At 40.1% G+C, this 19,394-nt stretch overlaps 1 protein-coding gene across 6 annotated transcripts in view; it reads left to right on the top strand.

Annotated features, from left to right (window-relative positions):
* The window catches only part of Cep112 (centrosomal protein 112), a 387,025-nt gene that overhangs the window by 4,112 nt on the left and 363,519 nt on the right, over positions 1 to 19,394 (top strand). For all 6 annotated transcript variants that reach the window (XM_075990285.1, XM_075990287.1, XM_075990288.1 and 3 more), the window contains exons 2-4: positions 614 to 727; positions 4,004 to 4,194; positions 6,776 to 6,948. In XM_075990285.1, coding sequence (XP_075846400.1) covers positions 622 to 727; positions 4,004 to 4,194; positions 6,776 to 6,948 — 470 coding nt within the window. In that variant the 5' untranslated portion in view covers positions 614 to 621. The remainder of the gene's footprint in view (positions 1 to 613; positions 728 to 4,003; positions 4,195 to 6,775; positions 6,949 to 19,394) is intronic.

The following is a 19,394-nucleotide window of genomic DNA, read 5'->3' as shown; positions in this document are numbered from 1 at the left end:
GTGAGAGTAGAGAAGCTGGGGCTTCTGCGTGTTTGTCCTGGGCTGCTTTATGGAGAGCTTTGATAATGGAAGCCTTGATATGTCTAGCAAGGAAGATGAAACAGATGATGATACCACTAAGCATATGAACACAATTGTAAAGAATTTCCTTTGGGATATATATATCTTCCTAACAAACAGGACATTACAGAATAGGTCCAAGAAGCTGCTGTAAAGAGGAGTTTGGAACTGCAAGGAGAGAGTAAGTTAGCAATAAAATTTAAGGTAAACAGCATAAGCAAACTACCAGTACCGATTGTGACTGCCCAGAGAGAAGGTAAAAAGTCAGATTCTAAGAAAACCCAGGAAAGAGCAATGCAGAATCTTATAATAAGGTGACCTGAGCCTCCAACTTCATGTTTCTTCAAAACTTTTGCTGCTACTCAGATTCTTTTACCTTCTCATATAAATTTTAGAATCAGCTTGTCTGAGTTTTGATCGGAATTTCACTGAGTCTAGCAGTCAATTAAGGAGGACTGGTATTTAACTGACCAGTTTTCTTTAACGTGTTTTCTCATGGTTTCTTAACTTTCCTCATACAAATACTTGATGCCTAATTTTAACTTTTTCACAGAACGAATTATGGAAATGGAAAATGAAGAAGAAAAATGGGAGAAACTGGATGCAGAATTTGATCACTTTGTGGTAGATATGAAGCCTTTTGTTCTAAAATTACCCCACAGGTCAGGTAAGATTGTGTTTGACATTAGACTCTTGTTTTTGAGATATTCTTACTATGTAGCCCTGGCTAGACTGATGTTCACTATGTAGACCAGAATAGTCTCCAACATACTGCCTCAGCCTCCCCAGTACTTGGATTATAGGCATGCGCCACCATATCTAGCTGAAATTGGATCCTTAAGATTAAAAATAAGAATACCTAATCAAAACAGTTATATTAACTACTAATGGCTTTATTATTGCTATGACAAAATACCTGTAAGATGCAACTGAAGAGCTTGTTTTGGTTCCCAGTTTGAGGGTTCAGTCCATCATGTGGGGAGGGCACGGTGTCTGGGGCTAGAGCAGCCAGTCACATTGCATCTGTAGTCAGGAAGCGGAGAGCAGAGGATGCTGCTTCTCAGCTTCAGTCTGGGTAATTGGTAGATTTGGTAGACATTGAGTAGGGGGTGTGGAGTGAACCTAAGAAGCTATGGCTTTTTGTTCTCCCAAGTTCTCATGTCCCTGAGATATCTGAGTGAGTGCACCTTTTAGTCAAAGTGAGGGGCTGACTTAATGCTACAGACTTATTTGGAGCTGCATTGAGAGATAGGAGTGTGACATAGAAATGATGCAGTCTTTGCTCGGCTGTTGTTCCGGAGCCTGCAGCCTTCTCTGACCTTCCCTTGAACCATATCCTTGTGTCTCTTTTCTTACCTTGTTGGTCCTTAGCCTTTCCTTTCTTCTTCATGTTGTTCTCATGGGTTCAGGTTCCATTCCTTCACATCTGTCACTGATTCATGATGACTTCTGATAGTACAGAATGATAGATGGGTATCACATCCTCTTCTGATACTCACTACCTTTTAAAAATTACCACATGTTAATTACACAAAATAATGGGTTTCATTATGACATTTTTATATATGTTATGAACATTATATTTACTTTGGTCATGGTCATTCCCTTTATTGTTCTCTCTTATCTCTCCTCCTACTTCTGCTTTTCCTTTTCCTCTTCTGTAATAGTGACCCTTCTTTTTCCATGTCATTTTTTAATGTCTAGATTCTGTGTATGAGAGAAAATGTGTGATATTTGTCTTCCTGAATCTGGTTTGTTTTGCTTAACATGATGATATGTAGTTCATTTCATTTCCTGTAGGTGACATTATTTTGTTCTTACGTCTGAATAAAATCATACTGTATATAAATCCCATATTTTACTTATTTTCCCATTTGATGGACACCCATGTTGATTGTAGAACTTTGATAAGCACTCAATTTTTCCTTTTTCTTTGTCTTGGATCTGCCAATTAAGAAAATTTTGTATTAGGATTTTCCATTATAAATGTATTTCAAATCAAACTATTCTCATATTTTGTCTTTTTTAAAAATAGGTTTTAGGTATTTAGAATTCTTACATATAACCCTAAGTTCATACACATCATCTATGTGGAACATTCATGGTTCTCTTTTACTACTTCATAATGAACATGTAGGAACTCATCCCGTTTAAGAACTAGAAATTTCTCTGGACGGTGGTGGCACACGCCTTTAATCCCAGCACTCAGGGAGTCAGAGGCAGGCGATCTCTGTGCGTTTGAGGCCAGCCTGGTCTACAGAGTGAGTTCCAGGCCACCAGAGATCCACAGGAAAACCCTGCCTCGAAAAACAGAAACAAAAACAAACAAACAAATAAAAAACGAGAGGGGGGGGGAGAAACTAGAAATTTGTACCAGCTCATCTAGTCTTACAGCTAAAGCTACCTTTCACAGTGGGCTTTTCTACCATTTTAAGGAGAGAATTAAGCTCTTCATTAATCAAGGTGTACCAAAGTGTGTGCATTGAATATAATGTGGATGTCAGTTTGCTAGAAGACATGATGATATCATATTTTTAATTATTTGCTCAAGCTTACCAATTTTACTTATGTATTTTCTGTTTGTTTAAAGTACACTGGATATTCATAAAGTTTGTTTGGTGTTCATATAATTTTCAGAGCAAAAATACACACTTTTTTAAAAAAGAGATCTACCTCTCATGCCTGTAGTGAGATTACAAAGTGGTAAATCCAGACTTAGTGATTTTTTTTTGTAGGCAAAACAATAAATGATTATGACCTTTTATAAGCAAAGAGATTAGTGATTTTTTTATAATATGTGTAATCCACAAATTAAGTTAGACTGATAAAAATATCAGAGTAGTGTTCATGTGAGTTAAAAAATCCTGCGTCACAGCAAGATAATACACGCAGTGGGTTACGTGGATTAAATGTGCCGCATTTTTAGGTAGATTTTTTTAGAATGATAATTATTTCATGAAATTATTCACTAAAATTATTATTTTAGTGATAGTAAAAGAAAGCCTTGAATCAGCTACAAATCCCTTGGAATTATTGGCGTTAATAGATAAAATGTTTGGATTTAATATATTTTTTTTTTATTTTCGAGACAGGGTTTCTCCGTAGCTTTTTGGTTCCTGACCTGGAACTAGCTCTTGTAGACCAGGCTGGCCTCGAACTCACAGAGATCCTCCTGCCTCTGCCTCCTGAAAGCTGGGATTAAAGGCGTGCGCCACCACCGCCCGGCTTGGATTTAATTTTTGAGTGAATATGTGCTTAGCTTTTTGTGTTTGTGTAGTTAGGATTTAGAAAAGTCTTTTCAGTATATCTAAAGTTATTTTATTGATGCAAAATTTTATCTAAAAACCACAGGGCAGGGAACCCTGACTGCTCTTTGGACTAGAGAGGGAGGGGGAAAGGAGTGGGGGGAGCGGGAGAAGGGTGGGAGGAGGGGGAGGGAAATGGGAGGCTGGGAGGAGGTGGAAACTTGTTTTTTTTTCTCATTTTCTCAATAAAAAAAGATTAAAAAACATGTTTAATAGTATTCAGAAATTGTATTTTTATTAACTATCAATGACAGATCCCAGGAATCTTATTTTTATGAAAATATGTACTCATATTTGTGTTGCCCAGCTACACCTAACTAATAAAGTGAACTCTAGACTGGGAGTGTACAGTCTTTTTTTCCAGACCACAACCATTTTTTGTTGGTGTAGTAAAGTTTGTTGAAATGTTGCCACACTGTTTGCTTGCATGTAGTTCATTAATATTTTCTTGATGAGGAGGTCAACTAGAATAAGTTACACAAGAAATCACATGATTCCGAAATCTTGGAGTATTTACAATTGGGCTTTTAGGAAGTTGTCTATTCCCCTTCTAGATTACAGTAGGTCCTTATAAAGTCTTTATAATTTAATGTTTCATCCCTGACATCAGATTTCATATTGTTCTTCTGTACATATAGAACGGCAGAGGTGTGCTCTTTGGATCAGAAAGCTGTGTGAGCCCTCGGGAACAGGTGCGGGACTCCTGGGTAGGAAGAATCGGAACTTGTATGCAAAGCTGTTACTGCACATGCTTAGGCGAGGAGTCCTGGAAGGCCCTTTTACACACCGTCCTGAGTCAGGAACGCTAAAAACATTACCATCATATATGGTAAGTACCATTGGCTACTGCAGAGCATTTTCATTTCCTTAAAAGTGACTATGATATAGCATCCCTTTTGGGAAGGAAATAATATTGAGTTATATGTGTTAGATAATACATAAATTAAAACTTTCATTCATTTTTCCCATTTCAATAGAAAACATTCTTTTAATATTTTATTCACTTATATTCCCTTATATAAAAATGAATTTTAAAACTGGCCTTAATTACTTACTAATTTTCAAATTGACTCTTAATATGTTAAGTATTTCAATAAATTCTAGTTTATTAATTCTTTCATATATTTTGTTGAACATATCAGTTTAATGGCTTTTAGATGTTCCTTTCTAGTCTGTTGATAATATTAAATTAGTATTTTAAAATAGTTTTCTATAGTGATTTAATTGTTATCAGCTTTGTTATGAGATAGTTATTTTATGGCTAGTTGGTTGTCCCCATCTTGCTCCTTGTAAACATAAACTTGCCTCTTGGTTTGTGTAGGTTATGAGTATCATATCTAGTTGTACAGCTAACTGCAGTTGCATATACATATGTGAATGTTAGAATTATTACAAAATTAATACAAAATTTCTGTACATTTTAGCAATTTACCAATCAAAATTTAGAATAATCGCATGCTGCACACCAGAGGATAATTCCTTTTATTGGTGGCAGAACACAAAAACTTGGAATGCTATTATCCATTGTAAAAGGAGTACCATATGTTTTGTTTATGCCAAGATTGGCAGTATTGGGGAAAGTAGGTAGTTGACTCTGTGTATTTGTTTGACATTAGAATGAGTACACCAGTCTCTCTATTGTCTGAGAAGCTTTCATTCCCCATCTCCACAAGATTCTCAAAATAACAGACAGCATGGAGTTGTTTGTCCTATACTGAGACATCTAAGGTAACTAACTACTCAGTGACTATGAGTAGATATTGCCTTACTCAAGGGTTCTATTGCTGTGATAAAACATCGTGACAATAACAACTTAGGGAAGAAAGAGTTTATTTTGCTTACATTTTCACATCACAGTCCATCACTGAAGGAAGTCAAGGCAGGAACTGAACTTGGAAACAGAACTGAAGCAGAGGCCATGGAGGGATGCTGCTTACTGGCTTGCTCCTTATGGCCTGTTCAGCCTGCTTTCTTATAGTACCAAGGTCCACCAGCCTCCGGGTGGGACTGCCTGCAATGAGCTGGTACCTTCCACATCCAGTGAAGGAAGTGCCATCCAGTGAAGGAAGTGAGACTTGCATATGGGCCAGTCTCAGCTGAGGTTCTCTCTTCCCAAATAGCTAAAGCTTGTTCCAAGTTGATGTAGAACTAGCCAGCACTCGGTGTATACTGTGCAAATAGACCTTGCTGGAGATAGTGGAACAGAGTTTATGAGACTCTATTCCAACTTACAATAGCACCCAAATTAAAACTTATTTGTGGCATTTCCCAATAATATGTATAGCCATGGCTCACTGCAGATAACTTAAACCATGGGAAGAGAAGCAGAGAGTAACCAAGATAACTGTATCTCATTTAAAAAGGAATCATCTTTCATTTCAGATTTAAGATAAAGGGGTCACGTGTGACCATTTCCTGAAGAGTAGCCCCTCGAGGACTTCTGTAGACTTAGGTGATGGTTACACAGGTAGAGTTTTCTCCAGAAACCTTATCATGCACCTGGCTCATTGACTGGGCTAATGCGTCCGAGTGTCTAAAAGGGAGTGTTTTGTGAGGAACAGTAGATGTCAGGATATGACTATATTGTGTCACATTTTTCCATCCACAGTCAGTTTCATAAAATTGTAGGGGAGAACTTTATTTCACAAATGATACTAAGAAGGCCAGAGCTTTGTCTTGACCTCCCAGGGAACGAACAATATGGTTAGAACCAAATACCATGTCTCTGACTTTGTAGTTCCCACCTCACCGAGGCATTTTTAATTTTAGTTTTAATTTCTGGTACATTTTAATTGTGATTACTCCAAATACTGATTTTGTGTATATATATGTGCCTGTATGTGCAGATTAATTGATGGTTATAGGAGAAAATAGAATAGGATATAATTTTAAAAGTTTTCCATTTAACTATAAAACACTGGTTCTCCTGTGGGTTGCAGCCCCTTTGTCAAAGCTTTTTCTCCAAAAAATTTACATTATGATTCAGAACAGTAGCAAAATCACAGTTATGTGGCAGCAACTAAAATAATTTTATGGTTGGGGTCACCATAAATTGAGAAACTTTATTAAAGGGTCACAGCATTAGGAAGGTTGAGAACCACAATTATAATACTAATATCATTTCCTTATGTAAATAATTATTCCCAGCTTTATCTGCCATGTAATTTGCTGTTCATTAGGTTTCTTGTATAGTAGAACATCACTGAAATGTAAATATGTTTACCATTTTATTATTTTAGTATTGTATAATTTATTATGTATTCAATGATAAATTTTATATATTTGTCTATAGTTGTACTTAAACTGGATATTTGAAAAGCTTTTGTCAAATTTAAAAGTGGATGGGAAACTTAAGTGTTTTGTTTATAGTACATTTTACAAAAATGATTTCTCTGATTTTTAAAAACCAGTCCATCTATTTTGATGAACCAAATCCAGCACGACCAAAAGGTACAAGCCCAGAGAAGTTACCAGACTGGGTAGTGGGCGAACTGGAGCCAGGCGAACACAGACTGAGTGAGTCATGGCAGTTTTCTTCTGGAGAAGAGAGCACGGTGGTGCTGTCGGCAAGTGGTGTCCAAAGGTATGCCGCGGAGCTGAGTCTCAAGTTTGGAAATTTTACTCTGCTTTTGCAACTGGCTATGCTGGAGTTTTTTCTTATTAAGCATAAGGTTTTGCTTTACATTGTATTTTAATAATGTTGAGGGCTGTAATAGATATTAGGTAAGTAAAAATAACAGGTTCTAAGAATTTACTACTTATTTAAGAAAATTATGTTACATTTTAAGTAGTTTTATGAATATCTGTTAACTCTTTTTCTGTGTATTTTTGTGTGTATTTCATTGTTTGAAAAGTGTACCTGGTTACATGTTTCCTTTATGACAATGCAAAGAGCATTGCCAGTGATGTCATCAGAACGTGACACTCTGCACATCCAGGTTGCATCTTCTGCTGGCATATCTCTCCCCCACAACACTGACTTGTACTCACTATTTCATTTTATAAAATAAGAATATAAACGTGACCTATTCAACTACTTTTTCAGTAGAGGATCAAGCCTACATAGTATTTTTAGTACAAATAAAAATAAACTTCTAAGTTATAAAAATATACCAAAAGACTGTTATTGTTGCAGTATAACTTTTTGTTTTTAAGAGGGAGAGATTTAAACTTTTGTTTTTATTAAATTTGATATTTCCCGTTGACACTGGAGTTTCTTGAAATGTTAGAAATATTGGCTAGTATCATTTGACATGCGTCACACTTCATCCTTCAGTTCTGGCTATTCGGTAATTTTAATTTTATGAATTTGTTTCTATTAACAAAGCAGTCATTATTGTCCACTATAGTGTCGTTGGTCCATTTCTTATTAAATGTGGAAATGTTATTAGTAATTAGAAATGTATCCATTATAGATGTGGTCTGGTTGTGTGTCTTTCAGATTGGAGATATCATGATGGGAAAGAACAATTAAACACAAACTAAAGAGTCCATGAGATAATTTTATTAGAAAGAGGAAACAAATTAGAATGGAGAAAAAGTGAAGGAAGATATGATAGCATTAATAATATATTTAGAGGAGTAAGAAGTGAATGGACGAGTTGTATTAGATGGTGTTAATGCTTATTTTTATATCCATAGAGAATTAAAACAAGAGGTAAAGTTACAGAGTAATTTTTAGCTTCTTAGCAGCTAAATGGCATTGTGGAAGAGAGATTGTGTTCTGTAAATGATGAGAAATATAATGGCTTATTTGACTGCTAAAATTTGTATTAAGACTTGAGCTAGAGGCTAGGGATGTTGCTTAGTTGAATGCTTACCTAGCATGCATGAAGCTCTGGGTTTGATCCCCAGCACTGCAAAACCTGATCATAGCAGTATATGCTTTAAATCCTAACACCAGGGAGGTGGAGGCAGGAGGATCAGAAAATTCAAGGTCATCCTCAGCTCTGTAGCAAGTTTGAGGCCAGCTTGGGTTACATGAGACCTCTCTTTAAAGAACAGTTCAGCTAAAATTTGGGCTCCTTTCTAAGTATAATGGTGACATGAACCTGGAGTTTGTGGTCTTAGAGGGCACTAAAGCTAAAGTCTGTCTTGGCCCTTGATCGTGGGTTGGAAACTGTAAATCTTAGAATCAGTGAACTGAGCAGATTGGTTTTGCTTCCCTTGCACAGTGCTGTCTTTAACAGTGGTTTTGAAGGATTTGTCAAAATTAGCAATCAGTTTTCTTGCTCTTCCTAAAAATATGAAAACCTGGTAATCTTTTTGTAAGCTAGCCATGGGTTTATAGGTCATAGAAAGTTATAGTAGGTTACTTTGTTACTGTAGTATGCTGTTAGTGAATTTCACATTCTTTATAGGTATTAGTAAGCATGGGCCTTTTTTCTTTAAATAGTCTTTAAAGTATTTTTCTGTGTTAATATTGTATCAAAAGTGCAGAGAAGAAGGATGCATTTGAGGAATCAAATAATTCAAGAAAGGAAGTACAAAATTAGGCAACATAATCACTTTTCTATTGCCTGCTTAAGCTGCCTGGATGTGATTTATAACTTGCTTTACATGAGAGAAGTTCACAGATAGTTTTGGTGCACTAGTCATATGGGATTTTGCAAACACTGTGAAGATTAAAGTGTGCATAAAAGGATTCAGGACAGGAAATATGTGATGTTAGCAAGAGTCTAGCTGAATGGACATTTTCTTCTTTGGACCACAAGATAAAGTTTGAGAAAAATACAGTGAAAATACTCTTTGAAAAATAGATTTGGTTTTTATTTTTATTTGTTTATATGTTTGTATCTGTTTTGAATATATAATGTGTATGGGGTTGCCCTGGACTCCGGAAGAGGGAGATGGATTCCTCGGAGCTGGAGTTACAGGCAGTTGTGAGCCGCCCAACTTGGGTGCTGGGATCCAAACTAGGGTCCCCTGGAAGATCAGCAAGCACTCTAAACTGTTGAACTTTTTTTCCAGCCTCAGTGGAAATAATATTTACATGTCACTCAGTCACTTTACTGGAAAAGGAAATCATAATAAAGTTCACACGTTAAAAATCATTTGTTGGCTGGGTGGTGGTGGCACATGCCTTTAATTCCAGCAATCAGGAGGCAGAGGCAGGCAGATCTCTGTGAGCTGGAGGCCAGCCTGGTCTACAGAGAGTTCCAGGACAGTTAGGGCTACACAGAGAAACTCTGTCTTGAAAAACAAAACAAAACAAAGTGTTTTTGTTCACTGTGTTAGCTATATATATATTTTTCATTATAGGGACAAAATATTTAATAAAAACAATCTAAGGAGGTAGGGCTTGTTCTAGATCACACTCTGAGGGAACAGAGCTCATCATTTCAGGCTAGGTGTAGTAGCAAGTGCCTGATGACACTGTGCCTGCAGTCACGGAGCGAAGGAAGATGAACGCCGGTGCCCACCTGGCTTCCCACTTTCCCTTTTCGCTCAGCTCAACACCCCAGTCCATGGATGTACTGCACACATTCAGGTGGAGCTTCTTTCCCCAGTGAAGCTTCTCTGGAAATATTCTTACGGATATGCCCAGAATTGTATCTCCTGCGTATTCCAAATCTCATCCACCTAATAGTGAAAATTAGCCTTCACCACTATCTATAATCAAATGAATTTTAATGAAAAATAGTTACTTGATTACAAGGTGTTAGTTATTGATTAAAAGATAAGCAATGTGAAGAACTGACTGTGTGGTGGCTGTCATCAGTCCCACCCATCCTCTGGACAAAACTCTGACACCCAAGTCCATCCAGGTGGCGCTGTCACTTCTCCTTATAGGACTCCACGTTTTTCTGTATCACATTTGCAGATGTTTAATGTCTGGCTTCTTCCTTAGATTCTAATTTCACAAGGTAGGAATGATATTTTTCATATTTGCAATTTATTTTCAGTTCCTCTTAGCAGATGCAAGCATGTAAAAATTTCTTTTTTTTTCCTTTTTTTTAACATTTTTTTATTGATAAAAGAAGAATAAAGAAAAAAAAAACAAATTTCCACCTCCTCCCAGCCTCCCCTTTCCCTCCCCCTCCTCCCACTCTTCTCCCTCTCCTCCCACTCTTCTCCCCCTCCTCCCACCCCTCTCCCCTTCCCCCCACTCCTCTCCCCCTCTCTCTCTAGTCCAAAGAGCAGTCAGGGTTCCCTGCCCTGTGGTAAGTCCTAGGTCCTCCCCCCTCCGTCCATATCTAGGAAGGTGAACATCCAAACTGGCTAGGCTCCCACCAAGCCAGCAGATTGCGTAGGATCAAAACTGCATGCCATTGTCCTTGGCGTCTCATCAGCCCTCATTGTTCGTCATGATCAGAGAGTTCAGTTTTATCCCATGCTTTTTTTGGTAATAGTCCAGCTGGCCTTGGTGAGCTCCCAGTAGATCAGCTCCACTGTCTCAGTGGGTGGGTGCACCCCTCGTGGTCCCGACTTCTTTGCTCATGTTCTCCCTCCTTCTGCTCCTCATTGGGACCTTGGGAGCTCAGTCCAGTGCTCCAGTGTGGGTCTCTGTCTCTATCTCCATCCCTCGCCAGATGAAAGTTCTAAGATGATATGCAAGATATTCGTCAGTATTGCGCTAGGATGGGGTCATTTCAGGTTCCCTATCCTCAGCTGCCCAAGGAACTAACTGGGGACCTCAGCTTGGGCACCTGGCAGCCCCTCTAGGGTCAATTCTCCTGCCCACCCTAAAGTGGGTCCCTTAACTAAGGATTGTGGTTCCGTGCTCCCCTATCCAACCTTCCTTTATCCCGATCCTCCTATTTCCCCAAGTCCCCCCTCCTTCCCTTCTACCTTTTCTCTCCCCATCTCCCCTTACCCCCTTCCCACCCCACCCCCAAGATCCCACTTTTCTCCCCGGCAATTTTGTCTACTTCCCTTATCCAAGAGGATAACGATATGTTTTTCCTTGTGTTCACCTTCTTACTTAGCTTCTTTAGGTTCGCCAATTTTAGATTCTGTGACCCCTATTTATGGCTAGAAACCAATTATGAATGAGTACATCCCATGTTCTTCTTTTTGGGTCTGGGATACCTCACTCAGGATAGTCCTTATATTCAGTTGAGTTAGTTATATGTGTGCTTGGTGAAGATTATTAGTCACTGCCACATATTTTATTTACTACCCACAAAGACCTTCTAAGGTAGGTGTATTGTGGCATCAGTAGTAGTTCAAAAGAATTTTTGAATTGAACTTTTAGAGAATGTGGAGGGAAGGCAGATTTTATAAGATGGTAGCAGGAACATGGTCGTGCACTGTAGAGGAGCCCATACACCGTGAGACACTGGAGGGAACATGGTCATGCACTGTAGAGGAGCCCATACACCGTGAGACACTGGAGGGAACATGGCCGTGCACTGTAGAGGAGCCCATACACCGTGAGACACTGGAGGGAACATGGTCGTGCACTGTAGAGGAGCCCATACACCGTGAGACACTGGAGGGAACATGGTCGTGCACTGTAGAGGAGCCCATACACCGTGAGACACTGGAGGGAACATGGCCGTGCACTGTAGAGGAGCCCATACACCGTGAGACACTGGAGGGAACATGGCCGTGCACTGTAGAGGAGCCCATACACCGTGAGACACTGGAGGGAACATGGTCGTGCACTGTAGAGGAGCCCATACACCGTGAGACACTGGAGGGAACATGGTCGTGCACTGTAGAGGAGCCCATACACCGTGAGACACTGGAGGGAATATGGTCATGCACTGTAGAGGAGCCCATACACCGTGAGACACGACACTGGAGGGAACATGGTCGTGCACTGTAGAGGAGCCCATACACCGTGAGACACTGGAGGGAACATGGTCATGCACTGTAGAGGAGCCCATACACCGTGAGACACTGGAGGGAACATGGTCGTGCACTGTAGAGGAGCCCATACACCGTGAGACACTGGAGGGAATATGGTCATGCACTGTAGAGGAGCCCATACACCGTGAGACACTGGAGGGAACATGGTCGTGCACTGTAGAGGAGCCCATACACCGTGAGACACTGGAGGGAACATGGTCGTGCACTGTAGAGGAGCCCATACACCGTGAGACACTGGAGGGAACATGGTTATGCACTGTAGAGGAGCCCATACACCGTGAGACACGACACTGGAGGGAACATGGTCGTGCACTGTAGAGGAGCCCATACACCGTGAGACACTGGAGGGAACATGGTCATGCACTGTAGAGGAGCCCATACACCGTGAGACACTGGAGGGAACATGGCCGTGCACTGTAGAGGAGCCCATACACCGTGAGACACGACACTGGAGAAATAGGCAAGGACACACCTAAAGGTCTTTCTGTTCAGCTCAGTGACACGAGGCTGATGGTCAGTTAGGGTTATAAAGCCCTTCTCAGGGTATTTCATACTCCTTTTTTTTTGTTTTTGTTTTTTGTTTTTTCGAGACAGGGTTTCTTTGTGGCTTTGGAGCCTGTCCTGGAACTAGCTCTGTAGACCAGGCTGGTCTCGAACTCACAGAGATCCACCTGCCTCTGCCTCCCGAGTGCTGGGATTAAAGGCGTGCGCCACCATCGCCCGGCTTCATACTCCTTTAACAATTATGACTTGATTTGTTTTAAAATTTAAATTTTATTTACACTTTAATCCACAAGTATTTTACTTAACAGATATTTGTCATTTTACATGGAGACATTTAAAAGATAAAACTAACATTATTTTAGCTAAAGTTACATAGATTGATTTACGGCAGACCCTGCATGTGATTCAACTCGCCATGGCACTGAGTAACCCACCAAAGCCTGCTTTCATTCTTCTCTCTAAGGTGGCTTCTTTTCTCTGAGTGGTCATACTGTGCTAATGAAGAAGTTGGTATCTGTTAATGTTGACCTACTACATCTAATAACTTCTGTAAGAATTGTTTTAAAAAGTTTAAGAGGCTTATAATATTTGACACATGTATGTTTTTATAGTGAATAATTTATTGTTACTTAGAACTGAAGTTTAATGCTGCCTCATAAATTTTACAGCCACTTCAACTTGTCCTTTGAAAAACCTCTTTAATCTTAAAAGATTTTCCCCCTTAGTGTTTCTTTTTTGATCACTTTATAAAACCCTGCTTTACTTAGACCTTTTTGTATGTGAAGCATTTCTAATGGCATTTTAGATGATGCTGTTTGTGCCCTAGCCTTTTTATATTATTAAAGATGCAGAGTCCTTTTGAAGCCTTTTGTTAGGATCCCTATTCAGGGGAGATGACACCTTTCCTTTACCTTTATTCCTTTGTAGGCTGGAAGCAGCCTCGCTTCACACTCTTTGGAAGTATTATGAGGCCATATTCTAGCCCTTGTTATCATGCTTTCTTTTTGTCCCCCAAATATACATCATGCATTAGTATACTTAGCATTTTACAGCAGACACTCCAGTACCAATCACTCCTGAGATTCTCTGCTTTCTTTCATTCATATTCCTTCGTTTATGTTCATGTTATTCCCTATGTTTTCTTTTAGAAGATTCAAATTTCACTACTATTTTAATTAAAATTCTGCTATTACATTTTTGTGTTTAGTATCTGACTTTTATCTTGACAAAGAAACATTTTAGTTTTATTTTACTTTAGTTGGTTATGACTTTGCAATACCTGTCTAAGGAGAGCATAACCATTGAGGTCTGGTAATTGCCTTGTTTTTATGATAGGTTGTCTTTACAGTAGCCCATAGAATCCAATTCCTGATAGTGTTGCTATAATTTCCTCCTCATTAATATGGATGGCCAGGGCCTGTGACTTGTTTTTAACCAATAGAGTATGACAATGGTGAGGTCACTCCTGTGAGTGCCTTGTGTTCTGTCCAGCACCATCTCACTCTAGGTTTTGCTGCCCTTTGGTGACTTTGAAGAAGTAGCAGCTTCCATGATTCATGCAGCCACAGGGAACCGGATGTTGATGATCATGGGGGCAAAGAAATAGATCTGTATGTAGCTGAGGAGTCTGTACATGAAAACACAGCTCTCGTCAGATCATGGTTGTAGCTTTATGAAGTAGCAAGCAGAGGACCTAGCTCAGCTCTGCCTAGACTTCCACAGAAGTATGAGAAAATACACACATATTATTTAAAGCTCCTTGCTTACTGGTGGTGTCATGGAACCATGCATGATGAATGCAGAATTTTTCTAATGTAGAAAACTGAATGCTTGTGGAAGCCTAATTGTAGAGTATGCAGAACGAAAAGCCAAGGTTTTGTATGTTCTTCATTTCCTACTTCCCTCCTTAGAGGTAATCCCATCAAGAATTTGCTATATATTATTCTTTAATAGATACCTAACATCTATGCCCATGTGAATAAGAAATTATGAAGTGTATACTTCCATAACTTTATCTTTTTTCACTTAGTTCTCAAAGCCATTACCATGTAGGTTTCTAAAAAGATAATGTTTTAAAGCTATCTCCAATGTCTTCCATTCTTTATTACTATGAAGAATGCTTTGGGTCACACACTAATGCTTAGCTCATTTGTATCTTGTGTTAAATATACGTGGAATTTGTTTTAACCAATTATGATAAGAATTTTAAAGAAGAGATTTTCATTTAGATACTAAGGGGAAGTACCACATCCTGCAGGGCCACGTTTTGCTTAGGGCACAGAAGGAGCAAGGGGAAACATAGGTGAAAGCACCCCTTAAAAACTATAATGGTGGGAAGTGGTTAGGTGGGGGATCTTGATACATGATTAATAAAAACTCAGAGATAAATATTGGGTTCAACCTGAAGACCAGAAAAGCAAAGCAGCCAGCCATTGGCTCTTACCTTGACCTCAGTTAGAAAATGGTGATCCTGCGTCCAGGAATCCTCAGAGTGAGACTGAGTCTGAGAGCTGTCTCCTCCTGTTTTAGAATCTTCTCTAGTTCTGGGATTAAGGCGTGCACCACTACCACCTGGTTTCTATGACAAGCTAGTGTGGCTACGGGGATTAAAGGTGTGTGTCATTGCTGCCTGGTCTGTAAGTCTGGCCAGTGTGGCTGTTTTACTCTCTGATCTTCAGGCAAGCTTTATTTATTAAAATACAAATTAAATGCCACTACAGGATCTTCTAAGTATGAAGTAAAGCACAGATCTTGGAGTAGTGGCTGGGGTTCAAAATATGATTTCCATGAGATGCCATGAAGGTAAACAACTTTGGCCATTAGTTTGGCCCGGGGCTTAGAGATACCAGCTCATCAGTTATAGTACCAATAATATACTTACACACTTGCATATGTTTTTGTTGTAATATGGGCGGCGGCAGGGTTGCATCCCCAAACACCCCAGCCGCCTGCCCTGCCCAGCTAGCTTATGCCCCGAAATAATTACACAGACACTGTATTCATTTAAACACTGCTCTGGCCCATTTCTAATCATCTGTGTAGCGCCCCTAGGTGAGCTTACCGGGAAGATTCTAAGCCTAAGTCCATCCTGGGTTGGAGCTTCATAGCGTGCGTCTTCCCTGGAGCAGGTAGCATGGCGTCTCTCTGAAGGCGTCTGCTCTGGAGAGGAGAGCTGTGGAGTCTGACCTCACTTCCTCTTCCTCCCGGCATTCTGTTCTGTTTACTCCACCCACCTAAGGGTGGGCCTATCCAATGGGCCTAGCAGTTTCTTTATTGCTTAACCAAGGAAATCAACAGATTGATATATGACACTCCCACATCACTTCCCCTTTTTCTGTTTAAACAAAAAAGAAAGGCTTCAACTTTAACATAGCAAAATTACATATAACGAAACAGTTATCAAGTAAAAGTTACATCAGAAACATTTATACATATAACAAAATTGACCGTAAATCTCTATCAATAAAGCAAAATCTATACTAATGCAAATTATTCATACCTATATCATTTCCCCCTTTAAATGTAAAAGAACGTTTATAAACCATATTTGGGAACATGGGCACAGTTTTTTCTCTCCAAACTGCTTCCTGCTGAATGGGGGCGTCGTTAATTAGGTCTTTCATGGTATAACCTGTGTGCTAGTTTCATCTCAGTTGGCAGTTGAGCAAAGCAATTTTCTGAAGATGTTCACAGCAACCCTTCAGGAGGACGTGGTCCATCATACCAAATCGGAATAGAAGAAATCCATAGAGTCTCATCCTCTGTGAAAACAAAAGAAGACTCTCTCCAAAGCATCATATCCTTAGACCCAAATTCTGAAATCGTAATACCCTTATATCCATTCTGGTTTAGCTTGGCAGCCCAGGTAATGAAATGTCTCTCTGTACTTAGCTCCTTCACAGTCAAAAATTTTAAAGAAAACACAATAATACAAAGAATCCAGACTCTCTGTGAATTTTTCATCTTTACGCGGCTTATTTTTCTTTATTTCTTTTAATCTCTTAACTATCTGTACTCTGTCTTTTTAAAGACTTTACTTTTACTTTTTTACTTTTAAACCATTAACTTTATTCTCTATATTCTTTTTCTTCTCTCTCCCAAGCCAACGTACATTCATCCAACAGTGTGACTCGTTTAGCAGTCTGAATCTGTCCTATTGTGAATCTGCAATTTTTTACTATCCAGGAGCACTTTTGATTTGCGCCTTTAAATCACTAGACGCTTAAGAATCTATCCTGTGACATTCCTAGGTTAACTTTTTGCTTTTTGAGCGTATATCTGTAGACCAGGCTGTCTTTGAACTCTCGGAGATCCGCCTGTCTCTGCCTCCCAGGCATTGGGATTAAAGGCGTACACTACTACACCTTGAACTCACAGAGATCTGTTCCTCTGCCTTCTAGGCACTGGGATTAAAGGCGTGTGCTACCACACCTTGAAGTCACAGAGGTCTATCTCCCTCTGCCTCCCAAGTGTTGGGATTAAAGGTGTGTACACACAACAACTCTCTTCCTTTTTTTTTTTTTTGCTTTAAGAACTTCAACTTGCATATATTTTTAACACACTTTAAACCATTCAGAAATTTTCTCTGTCTTTGAATCTCTCTTTACTGTATATCTCTCTTTTTCTGACCACGTGAGTCTTTAATTTTCCAAGCAATCTCAGTAGGACTAAAGCCGTGGCTTTGCCAGCTAGATCCAGTCCATTCCTTAGCTTTCCAGCCTCGTGGCTGATGTACAGGCTGCAGCCATGTTTATAGCATTTCAAGGTCCCTGCCAGCCAGCAAGCTACAACAGACGACACTCAAGTCCTCTCTCGGTAGCCGGCCCTCCTACCTCAAACAGTCAGAGTTTGCCCTGGCAGGATGGCCCAGAAAGCCGGCATTTTTTAAAACAACACAGGTTTGTTCCTGCTGATGAGTCAGGAAAATTTCAAAATGTAGGACGTACCATTTTGTGCTAGCTCTGTGGCTACCAGGTAGGAGCGGCACTCAGCACTTTAATTCTGAGACTGAGCGTGCAGCACAGAAATTCTTTTCATCCAAGTTACATCCAAATCTGAGACGCAGAGCACTACGCAGTCTGAAAACACGTTCCTGTAGGGCAGCAGGAATTTGTAGTAATATGGGTGGCGGCGGCGGGGCTGCGTCCCCAACACCCCAAGCCGTCTGCCCGGGTGCAGGCGGGGAGCGCTGAGAGCCATCAGCACGGTCTCAGAGCACTCTCTGAATGGCGGCAGGAATCCGCCATGCTCTTCCGCCTGCCTAAGCCTGATTCGGCCGTCTGCCCAGGAGCAGGCCGGGAGCTCAGGAGCAGGCCGGGAGCTCAGAGTCATCACCAAGGTCTCAGAGCACTCTCCTTCCGATCCCAAGCGGGAACACAAACATAAAGCCAGAGTTTGCACTGGCGGCAAAGCCCCAGGAAGCCACGCTTTGAAATGACACAGCGTTTTTTCTGCTGCTGTTGCCGAATCAGGAAATCTCTCTACATCACGCCACCAACAAACAGCAAAAATCTGTGTTAAACTCTCTCTCCCTTATTTTTAAGCCTTCTCAGGTTTTTTAAGTGGGTTTAGTTAGCCACACGTCTGGGCGTCATTTGTAGTAATAGGGGCGGCGGCAGGGTTGCATCCCCAAACACCCCAGCCGCCTGCCCTGCCCAGCTAGCTTATGCCCCGAAATAATTACACAGACACTGTATTCATTTAAACACTGCTCTGGCCCATTTCTAATCATCTGTGTAGCGCCCCTAGGTGCGCTTACCGGGAAGATTCTAAGCCTAAGTCCATCCTGGGTTGGAGCTTCATAGCGTGTGTCTTCCCTGGAGCAGGTAGCATGGCGTCTCTCTGAAGGCGTCTGCTCTGGAGAGGAGAGCTGTGGAGTCTGACCTCACTTCCTCTTCCTCCCGGCATTCTGTTCTGTTTACTCCACCCACCTAAGGGTGGGCTTATCCAATGGGCCTAGCAGTTTCTTTATTGCTTAACCAAGGAAATCAACAGATTGATATATGACACTCCCACATCATGTTTTAGACTGTAGTGGATTCCTAGGAGGTGAATTGCTCTATTGGTGGGATTATTAGTTGATTTAATATCTTGTACCGTAGTTTAAAATAGTGTATATGGCTAATCTTGGGAACATATGTAAGATATATAAAGTTTAAACAACGGGTAGAGGTATAGTGAGCTATATTTGTGTATAGAAGTGTTTTAAAGAGATGGAGTGTGTGTGTAAAGTAGCTAGGTATCATCTTTAGTGAATGGGACTTGTCTGGAGTATAGAGATAATAGCATTCTTTTTTGTATACATGTTTGTTATTTTTAGTAACCACACATTTATATTTTTATAGGTACTGTCAAATTGCCTTCTAAAATACCAAACTTTTATCAAATGCTTGGAATCCAGATTTTAATAAATTTAACTATGTAACAAATGTCTGTAGACGTAACAAGACTGTAGATTGAAACGTAAGAAGGAAATTTTCCTTGATGAGTAAATATTGCAGATTTTGTGAAATCCACTTGCTTTCTAGTTTGTTAAAGCAGGAAAGCCAGCTAAGAGCATCTGTGCCGTTTGTGGAGTGCCTAATGTATGTTAGATACTATCTGGACACGTGTTCTTAGTTACCTGTTTGATCCTCTCTATAAGCCTGGGCGGTTGACAGCATTGCTCCTCTGCATTTGTGGAGGCATAGCAGCCTCAGGAGGTTCACA

Source organism: Microtus pennsylvanicus, chromosome 11 (assembly GCF_037038515.1).
Source record: "Microtus pennsylvanicus isolate mMicPen1 chromosome 11, mMicPen1.hap1, whole genome shotgun sequence".
Classification (NCBI taxonomy): Eukaryota; Metazoa; Chordata; class Mammalia; order Rodentia; family Cricetidae; genus Microtus; species Microtus pennsylvanicus.
The sequence above is the reverse complement of the archived record's forward strand: the minus strand, read 5'-3'. Positions and strand labels throughout refer to the sequence as shown.